The following is a 27,704-nucleotide window of genomic DNA, read 5'->3' as shown; positions in this document are numbered from 1 at the left end:
AAATCCACCTCGGCGAGCTGAATTGCATTTTCCCCGGCATAACTCATGTTGCGTTTGAATAAAGCTGGGAGTCACACGGAAGGCACAGAGAACTGAACAGCACTGCCAGTTATGAGCATCACACATCATTTAGCCTCTCTCCACAGGCTAGAAGAGGCTGCCCTACTCAGAAGCAGTGGCCAAGCCTACCTTCCACACAAAGGGTCTGGGCTCAGGACATTAAGATGCTGAATGACCTTCCCATCTTCTGGCTCAAGGACATTATTCAGTAACCCATAAACAAGCCTGTGAATTTTAGACTACTGTGTTGTCAGAACGGCAACAAAGGCATGTGGATGGATAATGTATGTGCCCGACATCCTACACTTTGATTATTATGTCCCAGTGGTCCTATACAGTAGTGTCTATAAATGCCCCTACTGGGTTCGGCTATAAGCGCCAGTACCGCCGATATAAAAATCACAGTTAATACGAGACCACCACACTGATGAGAACGGAAAGTTTCAGCCTGCAGAAGGTTACACATGGGTGAAATAACGCGTCACACATGAATAATGACATTACTGACTGCATCGTTAAAGAGGACAGTCCCTGCCAGTTCAAATTTGCAATAAATGAGGAGTAAAACACCCCATTTTTCTGGGGCTGTGAAAAAGGGCTGTTTAACTTGAATGGACTACAAGTATTGATGGAAGCACAGGAGGGTCTATGTTCGTTCTACACAAAATCCTTCAAAAGGATTCGCGGCAGCGGTGAGCACATTTGTCCCTTCTGGAGGGTGAGATAACATTACCACGGCGTCGCTGACAACATGTGAGCGCTCACCTGTTCGGGAAGGTGCAGGACGGTGTGGAGAGCCTCCGGGAATTCCGAAAGGGCCTTGTACCCGCAGCGCGCCACCTCGGGGTCCTGCAGCACACACACACACACACACACACACACACACACAAACAGCACACACATCCAGGCCTTTAACGACAGCGCTCAGAAACACGCAGTCCTAAAATCACCCTCTTCAGCGGCTTGCGCTGGAGGTGTCTCACAGAGCTCGGCGGCTGACAGTTACACAGTTATCTTTGACATTTTTATCAAAGGCTTGTTATTTACATCAGAAAGCTCTTTTGTTACTTTAGTACACAACATCTGAATTTCCTCTTGAATGCGTGATAAAACCCGCACGGATGTTATACAAAACAGTGCTCTGAATAAGCTGAAATCTGTGGAGAAGAAAAAAAAAAACTTCAAGCCTTGTTATCTTACATCTTATCTGCAGATAGAACCCAATTATTCTCACCTGTCAAAGGTGCAGCTTAATTTGTTTCATGCGCTCAACCGCTCTCTTAAAACGCCATGTCTCCTTACCCATACAACATAATCAGCGCACACACTGAGAGATGCAAACTGTGTCATACGAACATTAGCATATTCCTCATTTAGGGCACAAAGACAACAGCAGCCTGAGAGAGCATTACAAAACCAGTCGTGCTACCATTTATCGCCAGTCACGTTTAAAAAAAAAAAAAGAAAAGAAAAAGAAAATGCGCTTAAGACCATGAAGACACCCACCTTACTGAGGGCGTAATCCCAAAGAATGCTGACAACCTGCTCTTTGAATTTCTGTGAAGGAAGAAGACACAGAGGCACGATGTGATCTAGAGGCCGTGTGAGGTGCTGAGGCAGCATGGGTGAGATTTTAAAACTCTACAACACATCACACACCTCAAACACAAAGGAGGGGGAACACTCAGGCAAGACACTCCGTTAAATGTCATTTAGGTGACAGGGTTATATGTCATTTTCGTGACAGGGTTAAAGCCATTTTATCGGACAGGTTTAAATGTCATTTTACTGCCCCCAAGCCTATCAGTACTTGGTAGCTTGGCCAAACGGCCAGTCTGAAACTCATCTTCCCTCTTTATGTCATCTGATCTGTGGTGACCGTTATGCCAACAAAATGCTTCCCAGGCATCACCCAGGAGAGGGCTACACACTGGAGGTTGAGGCCAGTCACCCCCCCCCCCCCCCCACCATACCCCTGTAAATTGTTTGGACATCTCAGAAAGGGATGAAAGGCACTATATACATGCAACTCATTATCACCATCGCTACCTCGTACTCCTCGGTCTTCACAGACAGCCGAGGCACCAGGGCCAGGAGCTCGGCCACGCCCCGGATGACCAGGGGCCTGGTGTCACAGCTCAGCCTGGGGGACAGGGCAGCCCACGTGGAGCGAATGTCAACCACCTGAAAGGCAGAGAAGGGAGTAAGTACAAGTACTGGCAAGTACCTAATCCCCCACTCCCAGACTCACAAACAAACACACAGACAATCCCACCTTAATTCCTTCGAGCAGAAGGAATTAATTACATTACATTACAGTACATTAGACAGCTGCTAACTCCCTAACACCTGCTACTTCAAGTGCTTGCTGTTTATTGTATGTGTAGTATTGCACTGTGTTTTGGATTCTGTGATCCAGTTACCGACGTATGGTCGTGTATTTGGCTTCCCTTGTCTAGTCAGGTTGAACAAGTTAACTTGTGGTGGGGCTTGAATAGTGTTATGCTCACACTCACTGGTCTGGGAGTGCTGTTAGCCTGGTCTGACACCGTTGCTCATTCAACATACACAGACACACTTCTGTTCTATTGCACTGGAAATTGCTCTAGATAAGGGGATCTGCCAAATGAATGTAATGTAATATGTAACGTAATTTAAAGCTAGCAGAGTCTATGGCAACAGATTGGAGCAGGATTTGGGTCTGAACTGGACTGCAGGTAACGAACACTTTGAGCCATTCAGGTGAGGATCAGGGCTGTCAGGAGGGGCTGCTGTGGCCACACACACACTGAGAGGCGAGTGAGGGGAGCGGGATCATCAGCTTTTTTGGAGGGCGTTGGGGGTTTGCTCTCACCTCGGCCCGGCACAGCTCCTGTAGGCCCCGCAGCACCAGGGCGCAGGGCGTGGCCTGGTCCTGCTTGGTGCACTGGGTCAGGGTGTCGGTGATGGCAGCCAGCATGTCTCCCCCATGCTGGTAGGGCCTGAAAGAGCAGCCAAGGGGAGGGTTACATCTCAGGGAAATACCCTCTTTCTGCTCACAACGGCCACAAAATGGGCTCAACCTAATCCTTTCCATGGTCAGTCGGAGAAGAATCATTATATGTTTGGCATCTTTACCTCACTATGAGATATATCAATATATGTCTGGTAACTTTTCCTCACTATGAGAAATTTCATTATATGCTTTCCAATTTTACCTCACTGCAAGAAATATTATATGTCTGGTACTTTCCCTCACAAAGAAAAACATCATTATATGTTTGGTAACTTTCTCCTCACTGTGAGAAATATCATAGGTTTGGTAACTTTTCCTCACTATGAGAAATTATTATCATTATCATCTCATCATTACTGAATCATGTAGCAAATGCCCTACATTATGAAAATGTCATTATGTAATAATCACACAGAGGAAAAGATTGTCATTCAATCACATATTTACAGAAAACCTCTATCTGGCCATTCCACTTCTCCCTGCCCATGAAAGTTGAACCTGTCCATGCCATTTTGGAAACAGGAAAAAGGCCCGGCTGTTGATCAGTGAATGGAGAGAGATGTACCTCTCTGTGCAGATGTCCCTGATGCAGGCAGCGCGGGCCAAAATCTGCTCCCACTGGTCCTCCTTCCCCACCACCACGGAGGACTTCTCCAGCTGGGCCATCAGCTTCTGCAGCTCCGGGTACACCCGGTCCTGGAGAACACACCCATGCACCTGTTACACTGTGCCTCAGCTGAAGGGTGCCGGCTCGCCTCCTGCCCCCAGGCCTCTCAGAGGAAAAGCAACTGCCCCCATTTTGTACAATTCAGCAACGGCCCGTACAGCCACATTAGGAAGCGGTCACCTGGGGTTAAACAGGACCATTTAAAATATGCCACCTGCCTCAGGGCCCACCTTCATTGGCTGCGCTCCAGCGACACTCACCTGTTTCTCCCAGAGGGCCGTCATGAGGCGCAGGGCCACCGCCCTCAGTTTGGGACTGCTGCCCAGCATCTGTAGCGCTTGCAGTACCTGGGGAACGCAGAACTGACACACACACACACACACACAAGCAGCACGTCACTGAGAGAAACACACACTCACGCTCCCAAACACACAGCATCTCACCAAGACAAACACACACTCACACTCCCAAACACACAGCATCTCACCGACACAAACACACACTCACACTCCCAAACACACAGCGTCTCACTGAGAGAAACACACACTCACGCTCCCAAACACACAGTGTCTCACTGAGAGAAACACACCCTCACACTCCCAAACACACAGTGTCTCACTGAGAGAAACACACCCTCACACTCCCAAACACAGTGTCTCACCGAGACACTCACCTTGATGCTGTCAAACACACAGCGTCTCGAAGAGAGAGAAACACACCCTCATCCTCCCAAACAAACAACATCTCACAGAGAGAAACACACCCTCACCCTCCCAAACAAACAACATCTCACAGAGAGAAACACACCCTCTCAAAAGGGCTAGCATTAAAGTGAGGAAGGGTACCGGGTCATCCTAAGAATGTGAGTTACGCCATTTTCCCTGCTGTCCTCTGACTGGTAACAGACTGCCATTTGCCATCGTAATACACTCTGTGATGTCAAACTGGAGAACTCAAAGGAACATGGAAATGTAGGTTATCATGTTCTTCCAGGGCATTCCTCAGATGGCAAAGGTGAGAGTAAACCTCTTTCAAAGTGGTTTAAGATGATAGAATCTACAAAAACCAGTGAAATAACAGCCTCTGATCTATAAGCCCTTATTATACTCTACATGTGACAGCAAAAAGGGCATCTTTCTTGTTAAGGCTGTGATATTTCCAGATGAAAGACTGTCAACACTGATACATGCCGCAAAGCTACAGAAAAAAGCACACATTGGGTTAGGGTCGGAATGAATTATAAATTGAATGAATTATGAATTATAATGACAATCACCATGGCCAGCTATTAAAACATTAGCGGTATTAGCAGAAGCAGACTGGAGCAATTATTTTGTTTATATTCTCATTTTCATCCATAATTCATATGAACTAATTTGTAAATATAATTGAAATCCCTGTAGCTTAACTGTTCGTTACTCTGAAAAGGATCCAGAATTCATTTAGGCCCAATTAATACCATTGGGATAGCCTGTTCCACTTCACCAGGAAACAATTTTCACTGTCAAGGAAACTTAGCCGTGCCCCATTTCTTGGTTCCTAAAGGAAGTGGGGAAGAAGCAAGTGTGTGCGTGTGCGCGTGTGTGTGTGTGTGTGTGTGTGCGTGCACGTGTGTGTGTGTGTGTGTCTGTGAAAAGCGGGCCAGGAGTACCGTGTGGGTCCCCAAATTTGGCAGGGTGTAGAGAACAGCGTGGGACAGGGCCGGGTCAGAAACCCTCCCCAGCTTGAACATCAGAACAGGAAGAAGGCTGGGGACCTGTATGAAAGAGAGAGGGAGAGAGAGGGAGAGAGAGAGAGACAAGGGGAGAGAGAGAGAGAGAGAGAGAGAGGTCAGAGAGAGAACAGAACAGAGATTCCGGGCGTGGCCTGCCTCCCCCGCGTTAATCTGCGCCTCCTGTTGCACTCGATCCATCTTGGGCCACGGCAAAAAGGCCACATGGCGCAGGAATGATGACGGCCTGTCTGCTTTGATGCCAGTTGCTTTCGAGTCACTCTTTACTGCTTCTCGAAACTCCTGACGCTCAGAGATGATGGGTCTCACAGCCCCACTCTGAGCATGAGCCTTCCGCTAGTCCTGTCCTGACACAGCTTAAGGGAGCAAATATGAAAGGAAAATGAGCCAGAATCAGTGTGTGTACTCCCAGTGAACACTAGAGTTAGCTTGAAGCACGTAGACCGTATGAAGTTAACAAAATTATCACATACACCTTCTAAAACTGGTAGTAGGGGCAAGACTAAAGCATCAAATAATAAGAAAAAATAGAGTGTGTATAACACTCTTACACTCCCAAGCGGTTTCATAACATCACTATGTCACTGGTTATCACATCGTTAGTCACCACCTTTGAATTGCAAACCAGAACTCATTCATGTGTAGCGTTTTTTTTTTTCAAGGAGAGAACTGGGCCACAGCGGAAATGAGGTGCTGCCAGCGTGCTGTTTTTTCGCTGCTGTTAACACGTACCAAATGCTTTATGACATCGCTGACAACCTCATCATACCGCAGCTAACACACATGCAGCCAAACTGCTCCATAACGATACAGTAAGCGCACTGGGACCCACTCATGTTTACAGATTCATTACGCGACCATATACAGTGTGCAGTTCAGCCGCTCAAAACATTACATTACATTACATTACATTACATTACATTACATTCACTCAGTAGACACTCTTAACCAGAGTGATTTCTAGGACAATATAACAGAAGTGTATCCACTGAAGTTGAATCAGCAACACTGTCAGACCAGGCTAACAGCACTCCCAGACCAGTGAGTGTGAGCATAACACTCTTCAAGCCAAGTACACTACCATACATCAGTCACTAGATCACAGAATCCAAAACACATTGCTATGCTGCATGTAAAAAAGCAGCAGGTGTCAGGAGGTAGGGATCGAGATGGAACCGAGATGAAGTCTGAAGGGGTGGGTCTTCAGTCTGAGCCCCAGAAGCCACACCACAAGGGGAACCCGGTTCCCCCAAAATATCCTAACCACAAGATGGGCGTGCTGCATGCGGTCAGGACCCCTAAAGCGGGTTCGAGCGGGATTACACCCCACGGGGCCGGGCCTGAAGGGCCGATAAGGCCGTGAGGCCTTCGCTGTGAGTCTGCACACACACACAGCGTACCCACCACGCACCACGGAGCCAGCGGCCTCCTGGCAATGCCCTGCACACAGCTCCTCTTGTCTGCCGGGGTGAGAATGAGCCACAGTCAGACCCCATGAATGAACTTATTCAAGGCGAGGACAGCAGTTAAAGGGCGCACTAACAATTACCGTAAACACTACAGCGGACTACAGCGGTCTGAGCCTAGCAAGCGGCAGCTCTAATTCCACTAGCCGAACTTCACAGAAGACGGAGCTCTGACCGAGCGAGGCCACCCCAAAGAACTACCACAAAGCGGTAAAGTTTAACAGCTTCGGTCGCCTCCCCTGAAGGCTGCGCGCGGGATGAAGGATTACAAACACAGCCATGCTGATGGTGCTCCCAGCAATAACCACCTGACAATGTCGTGCAGCGGTAATAAACAGGCTTAGTGGCGCTGGATGAATCCCATTTAGCCTTCCCTCATTTCAGTGACCTCCTGGTGAACCTGCACCGCCCCCAAAGGACAGGACTGTCACAGCATCAGTTCTGCTGATCCTTCTCCCTCCTTGTCACGGTAGACACTTTTATGTCACCTCCACGCCCGGGCACTGGCCGGAGCAGCCCTGTGCACATGCGTGTTGCTGGTTTGATTCCCTGCAAGGCACTTAACCCACAATTGCCTCAGTAAATGTCCAGCTGTAAAAATGGATAAAACTGTAAACCTCTGTAAGTTGCTCTGGATAAGACCATCTGCTAAATGACAATAATGTAATGCAATGTAATGTAATGTGAAGATAAGCAGGAAGCACGTTTCACACCTCTATACTGCACAGTAAAACAAGAGACAGAGAGCTTAAAGCAGTCATTTTTGGGCCACAGCGTCTTTGATCCCAAACCTTAATTATGCTGTGCTGAAACAATGTGAGCCAGTGACAGGCTTCAGCGGACAGGCAGGTGATGTGAAACATCTTCACTGGAAAATGTCGCACAGGTATTTTCAGCAGTGGGCGTCAGGTTGCCATGGAGTCAGGGCCAAGCATGTAAATTGACCTCAGTGAGGATCGGGAAATTCCAGCGCTGGATGACCAAGCATTTTACAGTTTGTCCACTGCTCATCAGTTTACTGTCGTTATCTACCTATTCAGTTCAGCCAGGGGATGTTCAATCCAAATTGCGTCTTCAGTCGAACAACTGAAACACGTCATACTAAAAGCAGGTCAAGAACTGGAGGTGCCAATTCCCAGCCTCAGTCAGGTTCAACAGGCTCAACAATGGAGCAACAGGATCTACCTCACTCTTGCAATCTGCAGACGTGATCAATCTGTGCATGTGCTGGCACTAAAAGAACACAATTTATGAAAATAACCATTTGGGTAATATTATATACAAAGGTGGAATTTTGAATTCCAAGCAACGCTTTAAATATAAAACAAAATTATAGGCCAGATCAAACCAAACTTTTACCTCACCCAGTAGATCTTGTATCACAACAAGCAGCTGTGTTGGAATTAATTTATTGCTCTGATTAAACGGTTTTGCTTTTTCAAAAGAGCTTCAAAAATGAGTACTAGTCAGCGGATGATTTTTGGATTCAGACACGACATCAGATCTCACCACAGAGATGAACAGCCGAGGCAGAGAGTCCACCAGCCGAGCTGGCGACCGCGTTACAGCGGAGAGGAGGGAGAGCGCTTTGCCATGAAAAAATCATCAAACGGTGTCGGTTAAAAAGGGGCTTTGTGACTCCCGAACCGCACACACTCCAGCCCGCGCGGCTTCCCCCTCTCGCCGTGTAGAGCCTCGCCACGCGAGCACAATGCATTATTCTCACTCTGCCTTTTGATTAAAAAAAATGACCCACCAGGGCCCATAAATAAGTCAGAGCGTTTATCGGGGGGGGAGTGCGAGAATGCTGGGAGAATGCTGGGATCTCCAGCGCGGCTCCGGGGGAGACGCGAGCGGCGATAACGCCCGCATTTGCATGAAGTGCTTATCGCTCCGGCTTTCGCGCACCTTGCACGTTGCCTAGCAACCCCGAACATCTGCATGGCTAATCGTCCGTGGGGGGGGGGGGGGGGGGGGTGGAAGAGGAGCGGAACGAGGGAAGGAGGGAGCGAGGGAGGGAGTGTTCACGCCAGCAGGCCCTTCCCTCTGCTCTACTTCCAAAAAAACCCTCCCCACCCCAAAACAGACGGCGAATTTGGGTCAGTGATGCGGAAGGCGCGTCGGGCGCCAGGGTCCGGCCTGAGCCCTGGCACGCGTACCACACATGGACACACTCCGAGACCTTAACACAGTCGCCCAGAACGAGGAGGCGCGCTGCTTTTCATGGCCGAGACGCTAATGCAATTTTCATACCATATCATACATTCTTCCTGCATTGCCTGTCCTTGCCTTTTTTATTGCAGCACATAAAGGGTCAATGGCGGCTATAACCGCCATGAGATTTGCTTTTTCCATATTCAGGGAGATGGAGGTTACGAGAGCGGAGGCCCTAACCGGTGCTGTATGAGGGATGAACATGCCCACGCCACAGTGTGACTCCCACATGGATACAGAGCAGTCTGAGGTTTACCAATGTGCAACAGGGCGTGTTTCAGCCATTCCTTTTACACTTTTACACTCATAAACCCTACTTACCACCATAATCGTCCTTTTTTATTTTTGTCTGCAAAATCACAGCATGCACTTAGTCGTGCAGAACTCATTCCAGGTAGTCAGAGAACAAGAAGAGACATATTACTGCCAATGGCACGGCACTACCCTCCATCAGCAGATGATGCCCAGATATGGTGATGGCAGTTCCAAACCTCCATTGTTCCAGACATGAAGACCACACCCCCTGTGTAAACTTACCATTACATTACATTATTGGCATTTATCCAAAGCAAGTTGCATAATTCTCACGTTATTCTTCTACAGCAGTGTATTCATCTACGGCGCCAGTGTAGCATAGTGGTTAAGGAGCAGGAGTTGTAACCAAAGGGTTGCTGGTTCGATTCCCCAAAGGGGCACTGCTGCTGTGCCCTTGGGCAAGGTACTTAACCCCCAATTGCCTCACGAAATATCCAACTGTATAAATGGACAATATTGTAAAAAAAAAAAAAAAAAACCTATGTAAATGATAATCTATACAGCTGGATATTAACTGCGGCAAATCTGGGTTAAGTACCTTGCCCAAGGGTACAGCAGCAGTGCCCCACTGGGGAATCGAACCAGCAACATTCCGGTTATGAGCCCCACTCCATACCACTTCCCATCATGCCTCACCTGCGCGGGATCCACCTCGGCCACGAGCGCAGCAGTGCCGAGGGCCAGCCGGCAGGCGTCCCCCTGGTCGGTGACGATGAGGTGGGCCAGGATGAGAGGCAGGTGGTCGGGGACGCGATCGCCGAGGGGCAGGGTGGACCGCACGCCGTGCAGCCACTCGCAGGCTGCCGAGGGGTCGCGACTCACCCTCCGCAGGACGCGGGTCGCCACCAGCAGCTCGCTGTACCAGGCGCTGAGGGGCAGCGCCAGACGGACGCCATCCTGGGGACAGAGAGGGACGGACACGTGGGACACCTCCGCGCAACACAGGACCCGTTCTCACGTACGCAACTCTCTCAGCCTTTCATGTTTATTCGCTTAGACGGTGCCCTCGACCTCAGCCTTTCAAATATGACCAATTCATTCAAGTGGATATTTACTGCAGCAGTTTAAGTCGAGTGCTTTGCTTATGGGTGCAGCGCAGCAGTGGAATTTACATTGAATCTGAGCAGGAACACTGTGAGCTCCACTAGCCCATGCTAGTCCTCTTTGTTTCCCTGCTGCCTCTTGCTCTTTAAAGATAACCCAAAGTCCACTTGTTAATGGAAATATGACACCAAGCATCTCGGGCGTGTACATGTCACTGTGTGTCACAGTGACTTGTACATTTTAGCAAATGTCTCGGAAACAGACGTGCATATTCTACCGTGTATTTTGGTAACAGATGTGTAGATGTCACTGTGTGTCTTCGTAACAGATGTTTACATTCCAGCGTGTGTCAGTAACAGACATGTGCGTGTTGCGGTGTGTCTCAATATCAGACATGAGCCCATGTGTATCAGTACCAGATGTGTACATGTCACTGTGTGTCATAGTAACAGGCGTGTCAATGTCCCTGTGTGTCTGGGTAACAGACGTGTAAATATCCCTGTGTGTCATAGTAACAGACGTGTACATGTCACTGTGTGTTGCGTGCCTGTCACGGTGTGTCTCGGTACCTCGTGAGTGGGACAGGCCGGCTGCTGCACGATCTGCAGGAGGGATTGGGCCAGGCGCTGGTTCTGGGCCCGGTTCTGGGGGTCCGTCAGGGCCTCCATCAGCGTGGAGCAGGTCAGGATCTGCAGCAGGGGCAGCACCAGGACAGGGGCCACCAGCGGGGGCGCCTCCACGTCGGGGGGGACCACCTGCGAGGCTGGACACATTCGGCAGCCGTGAGCGAGGGTCCCGCTCTGATCAGAGCACCTGAGTGACAGCGGACAGGGCGAGGGGGTGAGGCCATACCCAGCGTGAGGAGAGCCGTGGTCTGAGACGAGGGAGCCTTCAGCAGCAGCAGGCTAATTCCCACAATCACCTGCTCCAAGGGAAACTCCTGCAGCACCAACACAGACATTAAACACTCAGGATGACAAGGGCACGCATTAACTCTTTGAGCGGGCACAGATGCATCCTGACAACCGCCGCAGGGCACGTGCGTCTGACAAGGACCTTCAGCGTGGGATAATGCGCCTCTTTGAAGAGGGGAGGCCCAGACAGCCTGGTGCCTTTGTAGTCCACGGCGTATCCAGGTATTATGGGCTGTCAGAGAGCTCTCAGACGCATGCCGGTAACGGAGGTCTCAGCTCAGGAGGGAGGACGGCGCAGCGCACGGGCTTTCAGCGCTTTTACACTGATTACATCTCCCCGGGAAAAACAGAGCGTCGCCTCATTGATTTTCTCAGGACGGGCGGCTGGCTGAGCTCAGGACCGAGCCCCAATGGAAACCGAGACAATGCGAGAACAACACAGACACGCAAAAAACAAGGGGGCAGAATACCTGACGAGGGGACAGCCAGGTGCCCCAAGTGGGTTTTAAGAGAAGGGCTACGCTTTGAGGCAATCAGAAAATCAATACCTGTGCGTTGTATCAGCTGCGGAAAAAAATACGTCAGTTTTGTGCCCTTGGAAAATAAAAGCAGAAAGCAAAGAAGGCCAAACATTGACATTTTCTCCTTCCATTAATACCAGAGAATAGCTCGTTTATGGATCCTTTTGGTCCACCTACAGGTATGAGACCATTCAAAATGTCACCGCCCTCATCAAGTGACAGGCCGCCGACAGCCTAAACTGCTGAAGTTTTCTTCCAAAAATTTCAACAGTATTACATTCATATTCAACAGACCATTCTAAGCAAAACAATATTATGCAAATCACACAAAGGATAACCAGGATAATGCTGTTCAGATGTGATTTAACCCTGAAAAGGCAGAGCTCAGCACAAATGAAAACGGAGCTGTTACACGGTAAGAGAGAACTAGGTAATCCCCTGTGTATTGCCTCCATCTTCCAGTGTGTCCTTGCTGGTACTCTCTGCTCACACCGGGACACAAGAAGCTCTTTATACCATAGAAGTGAGAATACCCCCACAATGCTGCTGCAGTTCTCCCAGGTGAAAGCCTTATTAAACAGAGAAATCAAACATTTGGACCATGGGGGTTTTCATCAGGTTGACACATTTTCGCTTGGGATCAGCGCAGCATCATGCGGGTATGACTCGTTTCTATAGTACGTCGCTTCCCAGCACCTGTGGCATTCTGTGGAGGGAATGTGTTCTTATTTTCTTCTTATTTTAGCAATTTTAGCAAATCCATGGCACATTCCTGTTGGCCAAGCCCTCTTCTCCCAACTCCCTGCATCCGATTCGCCAACGCAGCTTTTACATCTCGGAGGCCCATCGGAAGCGCCCCACCCTCCGGGGTCCCCGTGGCGACTCACCTGGGAGGCGGAGCCAGCGGAGGAGGAGGGAAGGAGCCGCTGGAGGAGGTGGAGGAGCGGGCCGCACTCTCCGCTGATCTCCAGGCTGATCTGACAGGCGCAGAGTAGCTGCAGGATCAGCTGCGCCTGCTCCCCCGCCCCGCACCCCCCGCCCAGCAGCAGGGCCTCCACAAACTGCCCCAGCTCCAGCACCGCCGTCACACTGTCCACCTGGAGCCGGGGGCGAGAGCCAAACCCAGCGCTCAGCACACACCCTCATACACTCTACAGTGTTACTACATTAGGGAATAGCCCAAGTCCACTGTGTTTCCTGGTATATATCAATATGTATAACCCCACTGTATGGTGCTACTGTGCTGGCCTTACATAAGGTACAGGTCTGAAGAGTTATGCTGTCATAATATCTGTATAATTACCTTTACCTGTATTATCTGACCTTAATTATCCACCTCTACGAGAAACATCACCTACCCACAAAGTACATCTTGGTCTCCCTTAGTGCACATGCGTGTGTGTGTGTGTGTGTGTGTGTGTGTTAAGGAGAGTGAGATCAGCAGTGAAACAGAGAGACATTGAAAAGGAGAGAGATTAGCACTGAAAGAGAGAGAGACACTGAGGAGATCAGCACTGAGAGAGCCAGGCTTGGAGAGCGTACCTGCATGTGTGGGACCAGCTCACAGAGACAGCGCAGCAGGCTGAGCCGGGCCTGGCCCATGCCCGTGCCCGCCCCCTCGCCCCGCCCCCCCGGCGGGGGCAGAAGCACCCTCAGCAGGCTCTGCCTCAGGAGGGCGTGGTCCGGCAGACGCTGGGGCTCGCAGTACAGGTACCGCAGGAACGGAGCCAGCACCGAAATGTAGGCCGGCTCATCCCTACAGCGCGCAAGGGAAAAAAAAAAAAAGTCCCTTAGCACCGTGTGCTCGGTCTACATTTCAAATATGCCACATCCTTTTTAAACATTTATGCCTCTGCCAACACAGAGGCCCTCGCTGTGGAGCGAAAGTGGGGAGATTCATCTTACGAAGGCATACATATTTAATACGCTATCGATAAATGTTGCGCTTCAGAAGGAGAGGGACTACGGTAAACATAGTGCAGTCTTTAATCACCGAGCCGAGGTGCTCATTAACGGTCTCCGTTTCCACGCGCGGCTCGGCGACCATTTCAGCGTCGCCCCCTCGTATGGTTTTATCTGCTGGTCCGAGACTCTGGCAGGAGGGCTCACCTGTCCACCGCCTGCTTGATGAGGTCATCGATCTCCCCGAGCAGAGCGGGCCAGCAGTCCGGTCGGTTCTCCAGCACTGTGATATATGGGTGCGGGGGGTTCCTGAAACACACATAAAGCACACACACAAGTGGATAAGTGCACGTGCATAAGTGTACAAGCGTACACACAGACACACACACACACACACACACACACACACACAGACAGACGCACACACATTCACACGCAAACACACACAGAAAACAATGTTTACTCAGGATATAACAGATTTAGCCAAAGTACCCAATAATATACACAACGTTATCATTCAAGTTCAAATGTTATTTCAAGTAACAACATTATTAATATATGTGCGACCTAAATTATGGATAAGAATTACTGTAACACATCTGCACAGTTTTTGTATGCAAAGCAACAAATGTCAGACATTCACAGATCCAGCTGACGGGGCTAACACATGCACAGGTCAACTCTGTGGAGTGTTAGGAGAGCAAAGGCCGATCAGACAGACGGTCCCGTGGGGCAGAACAGGTGGTCTGTATAAGGCAGGTGTCCAGTGATACGCCCGTGAGTCAGAGAAAGGTCGTCTGGTCACGCTCTCACATTGTCAGAGGGATCAACACCCCCCACAAATCTGGAGATGAGGTGCGACTCGCCGTTCGGCTTGGAAAAGTCCGCTGCGTGGTGCCTTGACCAGCATACAATACGAGCAGGACCTTGACAGAATCTCGACCCGCAGAACTTGCACATTTCCACCTGCAGCTACATCACAGCGGAGACGCCCCCTCGGCGACGCCAAGAGGGCTCCCAGACATTCTAGAACAAAGGCGCCGCAACAATAACCTTTGACTCCCAGTCATTCCAGAGCCCCTCTCAACAACAAAGTCACTGTCAAGCCTTACAAATGACGCCACCCGCTGTCCTTGTAACTGGATACTGTGCAATGAGACAGTGACGCGGTGTGAAAACACAGCGCCCCCTGAACCCCTAACCCCCCACCCCCACCCCTCTGACGCCCTGGCACTCCTCTTCCACTCTGCCTTTCCCAGCAACCTTCGGTAGCATCTACTCTGGCACCTGGCAACCATGCCCAGCCTGCCGTCTGGCCCGATGCCCACTAGGACACAGAAGAGCTCCTCCTCAGCTAGGAGACGATACACTGAGGGAACTGGACCCAAGGGGACCTGTGGTGTTCTAGTTCGGCAAGGTTTTCCATTAAGGGAAGTGGGCCCAGGGGATCTGAGGAGTTCTGGTTCTGCATGGTTTTCCACTGGGTGAAGTGGACCACAGGGGGCATGCGGTGTTCCGTATCTATAGTTTTCTACTGTTTCCTGTCGGCTACATCAGGAACCCAGCAACGTGCGCTTGGATAAAGGTCCTTACTAACCGCAAATGTTACAAATGCCGCCAGGCTCAGCCGATTGAGCTGCGCAACCTGTTACAGACCGCTGGCGGATAGCACACAACAGTCTGCGAGGCAAACAGCTGTTGATGAAAAATCCACTCCAAGGCTGATTAAATCAGATTGTCTTGTATCTGATTCATTATCTTCAGTGCGCTGAAATACGTGCCCATGCCTTGCTAGAATCAAAAACCTCAAATTCTAATCATAGCAAAAACTGAACAGTGTTGCTTTCATCAATCATTTAATAAACCCTCAGATTCTGCATTCTGCTTGCTTAGTCATTTGGCTCAGCCTGAACATTGTTTTGCTTACAAGGAAAGCAGACATCAGGCAAAAAAAAAAAGAATGGAAAAAAAATGGCATTTTTTGACACTTGGGGCAAACATTTCAAACAATGGAGGTATGAATTTTTTAAGGACTCCCTCTTATTTCCCTTCCTCCTTGGCATTTCGGCTGTTCAACACCTCAATGAGACGGTGTGGGGTGTAGTAAACAATGTTGTGGTTTTCAGCGACGCAGTTGTGCCGTGCTTACCTCTGTGCACAGAGCAGCTGCAGGCCAAACAAAGGTGCTGCTGGTTAAAGACATCCCACGTCTCCAATTATAGGAAACAGGGATGACACCCGAAGCAGGAGAAGTAGAAGCTTTGCACTTCTGCCAGTTCGGCAGGCCAGTGCTGATCATTAATACCTGTCTCTCTCAATTAAAAGCAGTTTGTTGTTCTGTCTATACAGTTTGTACAGCTCGTTAGATTGCTAAACAGACATGTCACAAATATATGTTTCCAATATAAAAACAGGGTTCAGATAAAATGAGAAAAGCAAACCTTTACTGAAAAACAGCAGATTCAGCTGAACATTTTATCTGTGTTAAAAAAGGCTGGACTGGCAGAGCAGACGGCCGTCTGGCGGTAATCACCCCCATCATGTCTGAGCCCCCACTCCAGCCTTTCAGCGGTGGAATCTCAGGTGGAGTGGTCTCGCCCACCTGCAGTCCGTCACTCACACAGACAAAGCCAGGTCTCCACAATCTGACTCACCATCTCTCCTCCCTTCTCTCCCCCTTTCTCTCGGTCTCTCTCTCTCCCTTTGTCTGTCTGTCCCCCCCCCCCCCCTTTCCTTAGCCCTCTGTCTTTGTCTTTGTCTATGTCTATCTCTCCCTCCCTTCCTTTCTCTTCCTCCTTCTCTCCCCCTTCCTCTCTTTCTCCTTTCTTCTCCCTCCCCCCTTCCTCTCTACCTCCTTTCCTCTCTCTCTGCCTGCCTGTTTCCCTCCGTCTCTCCCTCTCTCTCTCTTCCTCTCTCTACCTCTCTGTCTCCCTCCCTCTCTCCCCCTCCCTCTCTACCTCCTTCTCTCCCTCTCTCTCTTCCTCTCTCTACCTCTCTGTCTCCCTCCCTCCCTCTCTCTCTCTCTGGCCCTCAGCCCTTGAGTGTCCCCCTGTGTGAGTCCATTAGGCCTGGCTGTCCAACATAAACCCCATCACCTGCTCTCAGAAACACACCAGAGATCAGCGGGGGACTGAGGAGCGGCCCTTGCTCTAGACACACTTCGAACCATTTGGGGGGGGGTGCACACCCCTGGCAAAACACACACACCTGCCTGGGGTGTCTGCAGGTTAAGACAACTCTCAACCGGACATCATCTCCCATGAGAACAACGATGTCAAACTTTTTTCTTTCCCCCACACAGACAGAATTGTTAGCTTGTTCTGAGCGTCTTTCCCAGCGTTGCTTACTTCACACCAACTTAGACGTGCAACGAAAGCAAAACAGGAATCTAATGCATGAGGCACTCTTATATGCATGATGCCTATTCCTGGAACGAGAAAAGGCAGGTTTCATTAATGCGCACACACATTCTACAATGATACGGAACGAGGGCAGATAGAAATTCTATCATTCCCCATCAAAGGAAGCACACTCTGCCCACACAGAATGCATTGGCAGCCTGGCACAAACAAAGCTGGCACCTTCACCAACACTGCCAGCAGAGGGGAAATCCCTCTCTCCTTTTAGACCTATTCTCTCCACATTCCCTTCCTCATTCAAATCACACCATATTTACAGTTGCGCCTTATTCTGAACAACAAGGGCCTGAATTTCCACGCGTTCAGACTTTGCGTTGACGCTGAGGTCCAGCTGAAGCGTCTCTCTCCCTCTCAGGAGGAAGAGGTTAAAAAGAAAAAGGGAGGTAAGAGGATCAGACGGGGGCCACCCCTCCACCCTCATGCTGGGCGTTAAAATGGCTTACTGTCAGGGCAGCAGATTGCGCGGGCCAGCGGTGGGCAGCCCGCTACAATGGGCACCGACGGGCATCCCCGCCATTAATCCAGGAGCGCTTACAGTAACCCAGCGGTGTCAGAGCGGCGCACCAATCACGCGCCGCGCCCGACTCGACCCGCCGGCGCCGCCCGGCCGCCTGTCGGCCATTCATCTTCCCTGCGGGAGACGGAGAGGCCGGGCCCCCGCCTTTTCATTAGTCTTACTGTAATTGATTCAGGAGGCCGCTGCCGAAGGTCGACATGAGAGCCTCACAGGGAGAGGGATGGGGGGGGGATGGTTTAGACTCGCTCGCCACCGTCTGAGGAATTAATACGTTCATGCCCTCGAAGCCATGGACGGGGTCCCGAGCGGCGGCCGGCGGACCTGCACCCCCCCCCCGGCAAAAGCCGGCCTCCGCGACACCCCAACTATGATCACCACCCCACCCACTGCCAGGACAAGCGCAGTCTACGGAGTGGTGCTTAACCTTCCCTTCACCTTCACCTCTGGCAAAATCTCCAAACCCCAGGGCCCTCTGATTTGATTTAACGCCTGACTCCTTAACAGCACCTTGTTTTTGGGGGCACAGAGCGGCGATTAAGGGCCGAGTGTAACGGGGGAGACAGGTTCCTTGGCCCCACGCTCAGCATTGCACCCCCCCCCCCTTCTGCCCCCTGTGACACAGCTGTGACCTCCAATCAACCAGCACGGGGTCCAATCAGTCAGAGGTCTTTGTGGGGCGTCCAGCCACCGAAGGGAGCCGTCTCTCAACCCCTCACTGCGAAATTAAATCAAAGCGTTGCTTTTATCACCCATCAGCGATGACTGATACCCGAGAATTAGCCAAATAAGCCATTTATCACCATTAATAAGATGACCCCCTGCTGTCCACATGGACCCAATCATATGGAGGGGTCCTTTTCGGAGGGGATAACTCACTTAGCCCTGGTCCTCACAGATTTAAACCACGGTGAGGCAATGGGTCTGGGTTTCACCCACCCCGGCCACGCTGAATCAACAAGAAATTGATGGGGAAAAAAAGCAGGAAAAACTGCACCTGCAATGTATTTAAGAACTGAATTCATAGTGTTTCTGTGACGTCAGCCTGCTAAATGCACAGGGTTTTTGGGTTTTTTTTCCATTAAAAAACTTTTAGTTTTTAATTAGAGTTTTAAAATAAAGGCTTTTATAAACTGCTCCATTCTAATTTGTTTTCATTTTCAAGGTCAGACTTAAAAATGTAGGCTAAAATAAAAAGTAAATTTGGCCATAAAATTCTGTAGGCTAAAAGAAAAGGCAAACACGGTGCAAACAAAAACTAAATAATAAAAACATGCAAATGCATTTTATTTGTTTCCTTATTATGAGTACCTGTCGGCACTTCGAGCTGCAGCGCTACACAGACCATGGCCGTTCCTTGACAATGCTCACCCATGGATGATGATATGATTCAATACTGCACCCCTGTCTTCTGCTCCCTAAGATTCTCTGAAATATGACATCTTTTCCATTTCACTACATGAAAAGTGCTTATCTGACATTTCTTACAGCAAAGCAAAAGAGAGAACTCTATCTCCTGTACTGAGTATAAAGTACACCACCAGAGACTAGGTGTAACCAAGATAATATAGAAACCCGAGATATATAGTAGTCACATCTTCTACTCATGTGTAAATACTACTAAATGTCTTTGCTACTACCAGTCTATTAATGTCATGAGCACCAAGAGGCCTTCCATGATGTGCTCAACCAACCTGATAGGCTTATCTGTGCTATGTGATCCATGTCATTATTGTTTATTAGTTGTCTGGGAGAGAGACATGACTTCAGATGAACTCACCTGATAAGAATAAAGACAGATGCATAGGCAGGTACTCATCTGATAGAATAAGCAGAGGTGAGGCACCAGCAGGTATTCACCGTATAGAACAAGCACAGGCAGGTACTTACCTGATAGAATATGCACAGGTGAAGCACAGGCAGGTACTCACCTGATAGAATATGCACAGGTGAAGCACAGGCAGGTACTCACCTGATAGAATATGCACAGGTGAAGCACAGGCAGGTACTCACCTGATAGAACATGCACAGGTGAAGCACAGGTAGTCACTCACCTGATAGAGTAGGGACAGGTGAAGGCCGCCCCTCTGTCTTTGTGCTCCTGGCTCACGTGGATCTGCAACAGTTTCCCCAGCACCTTTATCAGCCCCTGCACGTTCCTGTCGAGAGTGGAGACACTGCCTTTAACACAGGTACAGCGAAAGCACACTCAGAGCGCACTGCCTACCGCACAGCCCACAGACCCGCACCCCGCCGACTCTCACTCTTCACACTGCACCGAGCCTCCTCGAGCCTGCTATCCTGTTATTACTCTTACCAACCTTTACCAAATGCAAATGGGGGGGGGGGGGGGCTTCCATCTGAGCCGCCTGGAGACTGACAGAGCCGCCGCGCCATCAGTCACCAGCAGGCAGGGAGACGTGAAGGCAAGGAAAGAGAAGCATTTTTGTTTCTTTTTTTCCCCCCCTCTCTAAAAGTGACAGCATTGTGGCATCCTCACAAAGACATCATTTCAGCATGGGGGGGGGGGGGGGGGCAGACATTAATATTCGTCATTGTGTTCCGCGCAGAACGAGGGGTAGGATGTCACCCGCCCGCGACGCCGTCGCTGGGTCTCCCGCCACTTCTGAGATAAGCTGATGGAGGGAGGTGGGAGAGCGGCGTCAGTCAGCCGCTTGACAAACAAAAGTAGGTCAGCGTTCATATCTAGTCATATTCCAGTGTCTCCCCCTGCAACGACGCGCCGGAGTTTCAGCTAGAGACTGAGTCCTGAACGCTCACAGCCAGCAGCGGGGAAGAGCTTTGTGATGAAGGTCCTGCTTCCTCCTTTATCTGACATCTTAACAAAAAAAAAAATACAAAACCAGACACAGGGACATTCACCTCATATCCCAGAAGCCATTGTGTACTTGGGTTTTTCTAGATTGATACCACAGTTGTAATAATTTCGTGATATATTGTTTGCAGTACTCAGGGTGGATGAAAGGATCCCATTTAAAATGGGACCAACCACTATTCACCAAAAATATGTAAACATAATTTCTAAAACATGCAAATGTTTTTGTTCATTCATATTGGGGACGCATTTAGTACACACATAGTTCAACATAGCCCCTGCGCTCACCTGTTGCCCCATGACCTGAGTGTCTTAACACTGCTTACAATTCAGTACGTTCACAAATGACCTTTCTATTGTATCAGCTGTATCATATCAGCACACTGAGGCTGCCATAGAAAACATTTAGTCAGAAAATGGTTTGCCCTCAATGTAAAACTGAACCAGTATTCATCAGAAAACACTGAAATGGAAGCAAGGATCCAGATGAAAGCCGGCCGTCTTGCTCTTGACAGAACCTCACATTTCCAGGCGATTAAGTAACAGTGCATGTGTGATGTTCACTTCTGAAAATACGGTCAGCAGACAAACCAAGCTACTTCCTGAGCAAGCTTCAGGACCGTTGCTATGAGGCTGGGATTGTGTGAGCGTCAGAAACAGAGGGGTGCTTACGGCAGCATCCTCCGCTCACATCTGAGCATCCGTGAAAGCGGATGGAAGAGCGGCCCCATCACACGGCAACGCGCTTCCACCCGGCGTCTCCATAACAACAACAACAAAACCGCCTGAGTGAAGGGGGCTGCCCGTGTTCTACTTCTCCGAGCCAATGGCAGCGGAGGAAGAGCCTACCGTGTCCCGCTCACTGGGGGGGGGGGGGGGCGAGGAGAAGGGGATCAGGCAGGATCTGAGAGGCTGCGCCTCCACCCCCCCCCCAACAAGGTGTAGTGCCGAGCCGCGGCTCCAGCTCGTTATAAATCAATTATGCGTGGCGGTGTGGGCCGAGCCTGCTTTTAATCTCCTCCCTATCATGCGCCCCGCTGCCCGGGCCCAGGGCCCTCTCCCACACTCCCTTTTTTGGGTCCGCGATTATATTTAACCGAGGAGCGCATCCTCACCGCCAGCAAGCCTGGCAAGCTGCCCGCGTTTTCATGTTAACACTTCAGCCGCCCGGCCAGAGTTCTGTGTGCTTGAGTGCATTTCATCAACCGACACAAGTTTATGCTTCATTATTACACCATTACATTGATACATTATTGACATTTAGCAGACGCTCTTACCCAGGGCGACTTACATAAGCTAATTATTATTATTTTTTTTACATGTTATGCACTTATACAGCTGGATATTTACTGATGCAATTCTGGGTTAAGTACTTTGCCTATGGGTACAGCAGCAAAGAAGGGAACCGGCAACCTTTTGGTTACGAGTCCTGCTCCTTAGCACTACGCTACGCTGCCGTCCTGGTGCTTTCTGTGGCACTGACAGAAATCAGACAGAAGTGCCGAACGCCTGTGTGAAGAACTGAAGTGCGCATACCGAAACGCACGTGAGCTGCAGCGTGGCCGAGCTGGCCCCTTCATCACCGGCACAAATGACAGCCCGCGCTGTAGCTGTGAGGAGACGGCTTTCCTGGGAGCGGAGACGAAAAGCGCCGGGACCCGCAGCCATAGGGGCAGGGGCATAACGAGCGCCTCGTTAACGGCCCGATGTGAGCCATGCGGCAGAAAACGGGCGAGGAGGCTAGCCGGGCGGCGGGTAAACAGGGCCCCGCGGCGACCTCAGGGGACGAGAGCGACGGCAGGATCCAGAGCGTTACCCTGGCAGGAGCCGCGGAAACCTGCAGCTGGCCGCCAGGGTCGCCCCGCTGGCTAATTGGCGGCGGCATCAAGGAGGTGTCAAGGAGGCGGCGGGAAACGCAGCCGCTGAGCGTGCCCACACCAACGCAGTCTTTTATTAGAGCCACCTTCCTGCCTGCAGCACAGCAACCTTTCCGGAATAATGCCCACATATTTGAAAAATCACTGCAGAGGCTCAGATCCTGACCAGCCATCGCATTATTTATTTAACTATGAAATAACCACATTTCCTCGAAAATCATGGCAGCAAATTACTGAACTGTGTTAATTTTTTGTGGTAATTAGCTTGCCACTCTGCTTTTGAGGCGTGTGAGTAAAATTATATCAATCCTCAGCATATGCCGCTGCTCCAGGGATGTGGTGCACGGCATAGAGAGGGATACGCCAGTGCACGCTCAAACAGAGTCTGCTTCACTGGCTCCTTCTCCGGTTCCTCTCTGTGTTACCCTACACACCAATCCCCAATCTTTCAGACCCTTTGCCTTGATAATATCAGAGCGGTCCAGCGGAGGGGTGGGAAGAGGTACTGAGCTTTCTGTTCTGACACCAGCGGCGAGCTGGTCTGCTCCGGGACACTCCTGTGAAACGGGGGCAGTCTCCCCGCGCCGTTGGAATAAACATTAAAAGACGGTGATTTAAAGCAGACGGCTCCGGCTGTCGGGCTTCTGAGAGCAACGCCTGCATATGCATTTCAGATCCGTTTTATCAGTCATCTCCTCTCACAGAAGGGAAGCAGTGAGCGCTGGCCTAATTTACACTCCTCTGCTTTAACCGCAAACAACAAACCTGTGAGTGAGACTGAGGATTGCAGGCTGAAAAACCGCAAAAGCACAGCAGTCACCGGACCCCTCTGTAAAGTCTGTCAGCTAATCCGTTTTTAAAAGTAGGTTACTTGTATCGTTCTTCTGAGGAGTACCCTTCCACAACCGCTCCTCGTGACACAAGGTCAAGATAAGAATATTGAACCGGCCATAATATCCTGTTGCTCCATTAGTCTTGCTGCTGGAGCTCTCTGACTGCAAGCACTTATCTCACACACGAGAAAGATCTTTAACACATGATATTACACCCCACTCCACCTGTCAATACATGGCTATTTGTCATGTTAAATATTTAAGGTGGCGTTCGAAGAATTCATTGTAACAACGAGGACGTGAACACAGAACAGCCATCTGTCTTCTCCAAACATGTCAAACACGTTTTTACAGCACTGCTACGGAAATCATTTCGTAAAATTAAGATTGACGTGGTACGCAATTGAAATGTATGGATATAGATTGATTCACTTAGTTCCCCGATTCATCAAATCCACTTTTGACAATTACCTTACAGCCTTGGCAGCGGCATCTGACTGGACATCTCCTAGGGAGCTACAGCTCGGTGGAAAACCACTGCAGGTTATTAGAAAGGACATTACCTCCTAACAGGAAGCTGATAATGGCTTACATGACTTTCAGAGTTCTTTCCTGCTGTGACAGCCATTACCTCAGCAGGATCAATAGCTGAAAGTCAGCAGCCTTATAAGGGCAATCTGTCCTCTCAGTTGATAATCAGATCATCCACTTAAGGGGGGCGAACCAATACCGTCACAACAATATACGGTCACAGGCTTGCGGTGATTAAAACGCCGCTTCAGCCCAAAAATAAAGCAATCAATTAAACTGGCACGAGTGCTGCAGGCAGGTGAGAGACAGCATGAGCGGAGGCCGCTGTGCGTGGGTGAGCGTTTCCGTTCTGTTCTCTCCAACAGTGAGTGTGGAAGGCAGTACCTGCCACAGGTGAGAGCAGAGCACAGTACCTGCCACAGGTGACAGCAGAGCACAGTACCTGCCACAGGTGAGAGCAGAGCACAGTACCTGCCACAGGTGACAGCAGAGCACAGTACCTGCCACAGGTGAGAGCAGAGGGCAGTACCTGGAACAGGTGAGAGCAGAGCACAGTACCTGGAACAGGTGAGAGCAGAGCACAGTACCTGCCACAGGTGAGAGCAGAGCACAGTACCTGCCACAGGTGAGAGCAGAGCACAGTACCTGCCACAGGTGAGAGCAGAGGGCAGTACCTGGAACAGGTGAGAGCAGAGCACAGTACCTGGAACAGGTGAGAGCAGAGCACAGTACCTGCCACAGGTGAGAGCAGAGCACAGTACCTGCCACAGGTGAGAGCAGAGCACAGTACCTGCCACAGGTGAGAGCAGAGCGCAGTACCTGCCACAGTACCTGCCACAGGTGAGAGCAGAGCACAGTACCTGCCACAGGTGAGAGCAGAGGGCAGTACCTGCCACAGGTGAGAGCAGAGGGCAGTACCTGCCACAGGTGAGAGCAGAGGGCAGTACCTGCCACAGGTGAGAGCAGAGCACAGTACCTGCCACAGGTGAGAGCAGAGCACAGTACCTGCCACAGGTGAGAGCAGAGCACAGTACCTGCCACAGGTGAGAGCAGAGCACAGTACCTGCCACAGTACCTGCCACAGGTGAGAGCAGAGCACAGTACCTGCCACAGTACCTGCCACAGGTGAGAGCAGAGCACAGTACCTGCCACAGTACCTGCCACAGGTGAGAGCAGAGCACAGTACCTGCCACAGGTGAGAGCAGAGCGCAGTACCTGCCACAGTACCTGCCACAGGTGAGAGCAGAGCACAGTACCTGCCACAGGTGACAGCAGAATATAATTACTGGTACAGGTGAATATGGAAGGCAGTACCTGCCACAGGTGAGAGCAGAGGGCAGTACCTGGCGGAGGGAACGAGGTTCAGGATGCTGTTGATCACATACTGCAGGTCGGCATGGCCCTGCTCCACCAGCAGCACCAGGGCATCGCAGCAAGCCGACCTCACCACTGCCACATCACTGCTGCACTGCTCCCACAGGGCCTCCAGCGCCGGGTTCTGCAGCACACACAGACATTACATCACATTACACGCTCCTAACCGAACTTCAGCACAAAACAACAGAGGCGCACCCACTCACACTGAATGTGTCAGACCAGGCAAACAACACTCCCAGACCAGTGAGTGTGAGCATCACACAGTTCAAGCTGAACATACAAGACTGTCCTACTCTGCGCGCACACACATACACACGCGCGCACACACACACACACACACACACACACACACACACACACACACACACACACACACACACACAATGCATTACTGTCCTACTGTGCACACACACACACACACACACACACAAAATGCATAACCGTGCTACTGCCCCACCTCTGAAACACACATACCTGTCCTACCACCCCACCTCTGAAAAGCACATATGCACACAAACTTATCCTACTGTCCTGTCTCAAAACACACACACACACACACACACACACACACACACACTCATTAATGCCATACTGCTCCTAGTGCCACTCCTATAGCGTACAGCTCTAAGCATCAGGGATAACTGGGCACATCACAATAAACCAGAGGAAACCCAGAAAACATATCTCTAAAGTGTAACACTTTTAAAAACTCAAACTAAAGATAGGATGTTAATGTTTTCCCATTTAAAAAAGGTATAAGACAAAATAAACTGAGTAATGATTGGGCTAAGTGGAGGCTAGAGCAAACACCAGCTGTTCAAAATTTCAGTTTCATAAACCTGTTGTGAAAGTAGGTACAGTTCTCACGCTCAAGCGTGCAATTCAAAAGACTCGATCTAGTGGTGAGACTGGATGAATTAACGCATCAATACTTTGAAAAACATTATTATTTTTTTTACTTGAAACCACTGTCAGATTCACTCATTCCGCAGGACCTCGCCAGCTTGAGGGGGTCTGATGGCACTGAGGTGACCTGCCCAGCAGCGTAATGGGGGACATAGTGAACACCCACCTGATTGGAGGACTGGGCAATCTTCTCATTGTGCTGTCTCTCTTTCAGCACGCTGGCCACCAGGCTTCTCACCGCCTGCCAGCGCAAACAGAGCACACTGTTACCCCCCCACCGCCCCGCCGCCCCGCCCCGGCTCGAAAGAGCTGCTGGAGCACAATTCCGCACAATTACTCCACACGCTCCCTACCTGCGCCTGCACCAGGGCGTTCGGAAACTCCAATCTTTTCTTCAGGCTGTCAGACATCTCCGCCGGTCATTGCGGGCTGGAGCCGGGCTGTGGGGGGGGGTGAGATTGGAGACAGGGATGAGCACAACAGGCAGGGCGACCATTGTGTTGCTGTGTAATGGGCTCCTATCCGCAGAGCAGCAAGCCGGCAGTCATTCAGTGCTGCCAGGTGGGCCATTTCTAACGGCGTTTTGTGAGGCTGCACATTTGGGTTTTTCTTTTTGTTGTTTTTTTTTTTTTTTTTTTCTTTTTTTCCAGCCAGTAATTGCAGTCGGTCTGATTTTGACCATTCCTCCATCCAATCTATAAACGTTTCAAAAACTACAAGAACGCAATAAGGTCCCAAGCAAAAAAAAAAAAATCTACATGGAGTGCTAATGACTACAGCTAAAAACCTATTTGAAACACGGCAACTGCAAACTGCTGCAAAACCCCACAGCCAAGTCTTATCATAACAACCAGGCGCTATTATAACAAACTAGGCCCCCATGCAGTCTCCAACACAGAACCTGCTCAAGGTAGCTTCATTGTCCTGAAAGCCAATAGCAGTTGCTGAGCTGTGTGACTGGAACGTGAGCATAAACACTGGCAACAAAGAGATGAGCCGTCATTGTTCTCCTCTGTCAAAACCGGCTGCCAGCTCATGTGACCTCTATTTTTGGCTGGCAGGTGATGCTGCAGCCCCAGAAGATGGAACGCAGTGGAGCATGCGCGTAAAAGCGCGCCGTGGCCCCAAAACCTGACGGAGCCGCAGACGCTGTCCGGCGCCATGTTGAAAACAGCCTGCGCCAGGAGCTCTGGGCTTCGCCGTCAAAGACCGCAGCACTGACCCGAACACCCCCATTTTCGATCTCCAAGCCATCAGAATGACGCATAGACACTGGTTTTATAGCTGAAATACAGCCTAAGACCTTACCACCTTTGTTCTTAAGATGGTATGAAGTGGAGGAAAAACATACCATCTGGCACAAATAAGCATGACTCACATGTTATTATTTGTACATTTTTAAGATAATTGATAGTTGCCATGCACTCGGAGGTTAATCGCTCACACTGCCACAGTAGATAAGCATGATGCTCTTTCAAGGAGCACTGTGTACTCATGTTATAGCATGTTTGTGTTTCCACAACAACATTAGGCCTACTATACTTTCTAAGACAAGGTAATTTACATCTTACTTTTTTTTTA

At 50.1% G+C, this 27,704-nt stretch overlaps 1 protein-coding gene across 1 annotated transcript in view; it reads right to left on the bottom strand.

Annotated features, from left to right (window-relative positions):
• The window catches only part of focad (focadhesin), a 63,589-nt gene that overhangs the window by 32,678 nt on the left and 3,207 nt on the right, over positions 1-27,704 (bottom strand). Inside the window, exons 2-18 of the mRNA XM_036551391.1 lie at positions 26,477-26,563; positions 26,290-26,364; positions 25,184-25,338; positions 19,818-19,922; positions 14,038-14,139; positions 13,471-13,684; positions 12,816-13,025; positions 11,346-11,433; positions 11,063-11,256; positions 10,086-10,346; positions 5,374-5,478; positions 3,983-4,084; positions 3,621-3,751; positions 2,915-3,041; positions 2,110-2,244; positions 1,567-1,617; positions 826-909 (exon numbers count right to left, since the gene is read on the bottom strand). Of these exons, the coding sequence (XP_036407284.1) occupies positions 826-909; positions 1,567-1,617; positions 2,110-2,244; positions 2,915-3,041; positions 3,621-3,751; positions 3,983-4,084; positions 5,374-5,478; positions 10,086-10,346; positions 11,063-11,256; positions 11,346-11,433; positions 12,816-13,025; positions 13,471-13,684; positions 14,038-14,139; positions 19,818-19,922; positions 25,184-25,338; positions 26,290-26,364; positions 26,477-26,533 (2,196 nt within the window). The 5' untranslated portion in view covers positions 26,534-26,563. The remainder of the gene's footprint in view (positions 1-825; positions 910-1,566; positions 1,618-2,109; positions 2,245-2,914; positions 3,042-3,620; positions 3,752-3,982; positions 4,085-5,373; positions 5,479-10,085; positions 10,347-11,062; positions 11,257-11,345; positions 11,434-12,815; positions 13,026-13,470; positions 13,685-14,037; positions 14,140-19,817; positions 19,923-25,183; positions 25,339-26,289; positions 26,365-26,476; positions 26,564-27,704) is intronic.

This window comes from Megalops cyprinoides, chromosome 18 (genome assembly GCF_013368585.1).
Source record: "Megalops cyprinoides isolate fMegCyp1 chromosome 18, fMegCyp1.pri, whole genome shotgun sequence".
Classification (NCBI taxonomy): Eukaryota; Metazoa; Chordata; class Actinopteri; order Elopiformes; family Megalopidae; genus Megalops; species Megalops cyprinoides.
The sequence above is the reverse complement of the archived record's forward strand: the minus strand, read 5'-3'. Positions and strand labels throughout refer to the sequence as shown.